This window comes from Oryzias melastigma, linkage group LG10 (assembly GCF_002922805.2).
Source record: "Oryzias melastigma strain HK-1 linkage group LG10, ASM292280v2, whole genome shotgun sequence".
In the NCBI taxonomy this organism is placed as follows: domain Eukaryota; kingdom Metazoa; phylum Chordata; class Actinopteri; order Beloniformes; family Adrianichthyidae; genus Oryzias; species Oryzias melastigma.
In genome coordinates, this window is record NC_050521.1 from 20,040,234 (window position 1) to 20,046,332 (window position 6,099).

A 6,099-nucleotide genomic window follows, 5' to 3' on the forward strand; every position below is an offset into this window, starting at 1 on the left:
TGTAAAAAAATGTTGTGGTTACTAGTTGATTTTTTTCTTAATATTTCAATTTTTGGAAGAAAAAAAATGTTTTTACTTCAATCTTCAATTTCCCTTTAGGAGCTCAGTACCTTGGGGAATAATTCACACAAACAATATTTTAAAAATATATATATTTTAACTGTTTCCCACCATTTGAGCAGGCAGTTAAAGGGTTAATGTTGTCATTTTTGACTCTCTTCTTAGATTTGTTACTCGTATGCTTTCTTGTCACTACTACTCCTCATCACTTGTTCTGACTCCCCGCCCCCCACTCCCCTTCCTCCAGGACAAGACGAGTGCTCTAAGCCTCAGCAACGTCGCGGGAGTCTTCTACATCCTCATTGGGGGCCTGGGCCTGGCCATGCTGGTTGCTCTGGTGGAGTTCTGCTACAAGTCGCGGACCGAGTCGCGCCGAATGAAGGTGTCCACAGCGCGAGCTGCTGCTGCCTCAGCGGCTCAGGCCTTTCACTGCTCAGCCTTAGACAGTGGTGCTAGCGCCCCCTACACAGAGCTGCAGAGCTACGGCTTGTACGCCAACAACACTGTTAAGATATAAGGGCAGAGCTCAGCCACGGGGTAGGAATCGCTGCGATCGAACCGTAATGATGATGATGATGATGATGATGATGATGACATCTGCCTCCACCCCCTCCTGCCCATCTTACCGTGATCACAGTAGGGCCTCTTACGGCTTCCACCGCAGTGCAAACGCTCTTCTATACCTCTGTCTACCTCCGCCGCTCCTTCGCTCAGTCTTTGTCCCTGATCCTCCTGCGCTGTTGATGAATCACTTGATTTGAAAATTGCCTTTATGCCTGTGTGTCTTTGCACAGTCACTATAATTATATATGTTTTAATATATCCAAAGGGTGTAAACCTATTAAATAACTCCCTATAATGTTAAATATTGACTTGAATAATAGCTTTGATGTATCTACCTCTTATTATTTCATATATCATTTAAATAGAATAACCAATTTTTCTTCATTGTCTTTGTGGAAGAGTATGAAGCAGCTTTAAAAATAACTTATTTTATCCCAGAGAGCAAATATTTTAGGGCTGAGAGAAACAAAAAAGGGTTTGTGAATCATTGCAGTCCTATTGCATGTGCTGAAAGTGTCAAAGGCATATTATGCTTAAATTAAGAAGGATTTATTGTTTTTTGTTTTATTAAATTACACCAAACTTAGCATAAGACAGCTGGAAGGGTTTTCTTTATTGTTTCTTGCTTGTTAGCAACTTAAAAATAAGGATTGATTTTTTAAATTTTAATTTCTTATTGTTTTGTATAACAGGAATTAAGCCATAAAAAAGAAAAGAAGTGACAAAACAAATGTGGTTCAACCCAAATCGTGAAAAAAGTTTTTTAAACTTAAGTTTTGATATGAGGAGTCACTTTGCAGTCAATAAATTTCATGCGAATTAGATTTGGGCTGAATATGAGTTGCCTTCCTACCCCTACAGCTTCTCCCTGTCTCTGCATTTGTCCATTTAAGCGGGGAGATATGAAAAAAAGTGTCTATGTCCAAATTCTTCACTACTCACTCCTTTTGTAGTGCTGTCCGAATCTAAAATTCCAAAATCGAGTGCCCTAGAAATTTCCCAGAAATCTTTGCAAAAAGGTGTGCATCAATGCTCATTACATTAGTAAATATAGACCACAATGCATTGCGTTTGAACAATTTTTGTGAAAAAATTAATTTAAATGTACTTCTGTAATTTTCAGCATCAGAGCACAATGGAGTCAAAAATAGACTTTAGATTTTTTTACCTCGTGAAATTGTTTAAAAAATCAAATAAAATAGTCACCAGTAATTATAGCTGCCAGCGCTCGGAAAATACACAACGTTGGTTCTGTAAATTTAAAAAGTCATGAAAAAATAGTAACTTGTTGATTAAAAAAATACTTACATTGAAGTGTAAACTTCTGTGCCTCACAGAACTCGTGAAGAAATGTCTTTCTCCTTCGCCCACAAACGTAACGCGGATTCTTGCGGAGTGAAAGCCTGTCCTAAGTCCCTGTGATTACTCCTTTAAAAAATAAATACATAAAACAACAGTTGGAGCAATAAGGAGGAGCCAGAGGGGTAAAGAAAATCAGATTTGATTGTCTTGGGTTTAACTCACATCTTCATCATAATTATTTTTATGTTTTGTTTTGGTTTTTTCTGGTGTAAACCATTAAGAAGACTATGTTTACCTGAAAATTTGGGTTTTACTGCAGTCTGAACACAGGCGTATTATTATTATTATTTAAATTAAATAAACTATAAAAAAATAAGTATGGAAAAATGAGTATTGAGTGCCAGCCCAGTCCACAAAGTAAATGTTTTAATTGTGAATCTAAAAAAGAAAAATGTAAAAAAAATGTCAGTTATAAGAAAGATCCACATCAATAGAAATCAAGTCAGTATGCAAGTATTTTTTTTTTTTTCTCTTACATTTTTTTCTTCCTGTGGTCATTTCAGGTTGTTCAATTCCAAACTTCTTGATGTTGTTTAGTCAAAAACTGGACCAAATAAACATCTCCAACTATTTTCTGCTTCTTTGCCCAATCGAACTCTGAAAATTCCACGTTAAGCACTCATACTAAAAATACTCGAGGGGAGTTGGTATAAAATGACATTTTTACACACCTGCCCAGGCTCGACTTTCTTAAAAATGAAATATTGTTAATGAAAATCCCAGTGTAATATGATATTGTGCTTCATTTCTGCAATGCAGTATGACATTTTCTGAATCCCATTTCCTGCATCATGTGGTTAAGTGGACATTTTTTTTCAGGTTACAGAATGTTCCTGGTAGGCCACTTGTTAAATCCTATTACCCAACTCCTTATAATGTTCTTGTGCGCCCTTTGTGCCTTACAGCACAGGTTTAAAGGCAATTTGAATAACAGTGGTACATCTGTCTACTTCTGTCGCTCTGAGCAAATCTCTCCCCTGCTCCCCTTTTTCTCTTTTTGCTGATTGTGTCGTAAAAGCAGGGCCCATTGTGGTGAACATCGTTTATATGTATACCATGAGGCAGTCCTGGTGCGGCTCGCATGTCTTCCATCAACTGCTTTAAACCTGAACCTGTATAAGTCAAACTGTTGTATGTTTAAGGACTTGTTGCTTTATCCTTCCCTTGAAGATGTGAGGTTTTTTTTTTTTTTTACTTTGAGATTGAAGAGACATCTTTTTTGTGGATCAATTTACAAGAAACAGCCGTTTGATTTGTTCTTTCAACATCAAAGCCCCTCAGGGCACCTTAATATACTCCTCATGTTAAAAAAAAACAAGACAGAGGCAAGACAAGGAGGGATCTTCAACATGAGGCTCTTATATTTTAATCAGCCCGTGAAGAGGTACCTGATTGGTATGCTGATAAGATCGGCCAGGAGCCTATTAGTCCAGCGGTGCCTTTATGCTGTTTGGCTTGGAGGAAACAATAACACTCCTCCAATTAGAGACCGGTCTAATTCTCCAATCCCCCATGCAGCGCTTACCGTTTGCTCCAGATCCCACATCCTTTGCCCGCTTCAATCAGCTAAAGAACAGGGGATGAAAGCGGCGAACCCATGTACGCGTTTACGCAAACACACCCGCCTCACATGTCATTAGGTCAGCCTTTGAGCCTGGCGGCTTTTATTACGCTAAATTGCAGGATAAAGCCATTAAGCCAATGTGTAAAGCCTCAGCTGCCCACACTTTGCTCTGCACTTCTTTTGTTCAAATTAGGGCATCTGACATACAAGCACCCTGATTTTTCCTGATTTGCCACCCACGAATCTCTCTCAGATGACTTCGATTTTTTTATTGGTACAAAAACACCCTCCTATGTGCTCCTCACAGTCTTTCTAGCCGTTGTGTTGGTTTTAACTGTTGTATTAGATCAGGGGTGTCCAAAGTCAGTCCTCGAGGGCCGCCCTCCTGCTGGTTTTCCAGAAATCCTGCCTTATCTGCAGCTGATTACCTGGATCAGGTGTGTTTGGCCAATAAGGAGCTTCAATGGCAGGTTGGTTGGAAAATATGTAGGACACCGGCCCTCGAGGACTGACTGTGGCCCCCCCCTGCATAAGATTATGATGCATTTTGTCAAGCCCCTGACCGCTAGTCTCACATATGTGCGTTTGATTTCCCCCACAGCAGTCCATCAACGACGCCTTGCGCTGCTCCACTTTGACCCGGGTGAGTGGCAACGGAAGCGGAGGAGAGAACGGCCGAATCCTCACCCACGACTTTCCCAAGACCGTTCAGACTCTGCCCTGTATGAGCCACACCGCCAGCATGGGACTGGGTGCCTCCGGCATGTGATCACCACCTGACCGTGCTGGCGGCGAGGGTGTGTGGGAGGGGCAAGGTGGAGCAGAAAAGGAGCACAAGACTCTTGATCTACTGGCTGTCAATGTGCCCAACTATAAAAAAAAATAATACATAATAAAAAAAGACTTGAACTTACTGCCACAATGTACCCTCAAACCGCTCCTAACGAAGACATTTTTTTATATATGAGTGGATGTCTGGAAAAGAGGTACGGAAAGCGGAGGGGAAATGATCTGCAATAAAGAAGCCGTCTATGGGGCGCATTTTTGATTTTTTTACAGTGTTCATAAACGTGGAAAATGACAAAAAAATAAGACATTTATTCTTCAGTGATGCCTGCGCTGTGCCATTTTGATGGAAATGTTGGTGTTAGTCTGCGTGTGCAGTATCTCCACCCTCACTGATGACTTGGAACTGCCCAGAAGCCGCCAGTCAGCCAAAGAAAGGACTGACAAAGGAGGACTGATGCTCATCGGGCGATTTTATTTTCATTTTTTTTTTTTTGTAACATTCCAATCTCTTTTATTTTCTTTGTCACATTTCCATTCCGGAGAACAAAGTGCTGTGTGTAGCATAGGGCGTTTTTACGACATAGTGTTACGGTTTTGCACTGTTCCAACAGCAGAGTCTCAGAAGTGACTAAAGGTTAACGCTGAGCGACTCCACAGCTGACCTGGCTTGACATGCGTTGCTGCTACGCTTCATTTAACACATCATGCCTTGTCTTGGTGCCATATGACCATTCCCACAAATGCACACTGATACACTGCACACTTGTTGCAACCGGACCGCTGTTCGGAAACAGATTTGAAAGGGAATAGAGACATCACACTACCCAGTGGTTTTGTATTGTACTGAGTGACCTTACACTGTATTTCACTGTTGTGACAGATATACCATGTCTATTTATAGTCAATTTGCACCCTACTTTTAAGAATCAAAAGATTTTTGTGTATTAAAAAGTGTATCTTCCTCCTATTATTATTACTGCAACATAATTCCGCCACTACTTGGAGATATATTCAGCTGTTCATTGAAATTGGCAGCCTATGCGATTTATTCGGAGTGGCATATCCACCCCCTGTAGATTGTTTGTGGCCTATAAAAGGAAAGTAGGCTCATCTCACTGTTCAGAGAGGAAGGAGGTGGGACTGACGCGGCGGACAGATTTACAGTCGCTGTAATCTGTGGCTAATGGAGGTCAAGGTTGAGGTGATCACGGCGCTGCTTAGTTACGGAGTTCCACTTTTCACATCACATCAAGGGGAGGGAAATCGGAGTGGCAGGTCCAGAGCGGAGATAGCAAAAGGGCAGGCTGCGTGTGTTTGTTATGTAGGCCTTTTGGGGGAAAAAACAAAAAACTTTAGTCATTTTAACTTAAATGACTGCACTTGGTAAAGTTCACAAGACAAAATCATATTTTCACTGATTTAAAATGACTGATTTATAACATAAAACTGTTTTTCCCCCTATTTTAACTTCAAAAGTAGTGACTTTGTCCTTCACTTTATTTGGGGGTTTTATTTTAAGACATCTTTTTTTCAAGACTGCTCCTTTACAACTTTTTTTTTTCTATTTTTTGCAAGCCTACTATCACGTTGTGGGACGTCAAATTGGGGACACAGAGTTGTGTTAAAATCTGTGTATCAGCAGCACTTTTCGTTTGGATTAACACTGATTTGGAAGTGCATCGAGGACTTCTTTAGAAACTAATGTGTGAAACTTGCACAACAATTCCACTGCCAGATTATCCTTTTGTCTCCAATCAGAG

At 40.5% G+C, this 6,099-nt stretch overlaps 1 protein-coding gene across 1 annotated transcript in view; it reads left to right on the forward strand.

The window, feature by feature from the left end:
- The window catches only part of gria1a (glutamate receptor, ionotropic, AMPA 1a), an 86,654-nt gene extending 81,345 nt beyond the window's left edge, over nucleotides 1–5,309 (forward strand). Inside the window, 4 exon segments of the mRNA XM_024283125.2 lie at nucleotides 308–442; nucleotides 4,152–4,313; nucleotides 4,315–4,347; nucleotides 4,350–5,309. Coding sequence (XP_024138893.2) covers nucleotides 308–442; nucleotides 4,152–4,313; nucleotides 4,315–4,347; nucleotides 4,350–4,436 — 417 coding nt within the window. The 3' untranslated portion in view covers nucleotides 4,437–5,309.
- The last annotated feature ends 790 nt before the right edge of the window (nucleotides 5,310–6,099 follow it).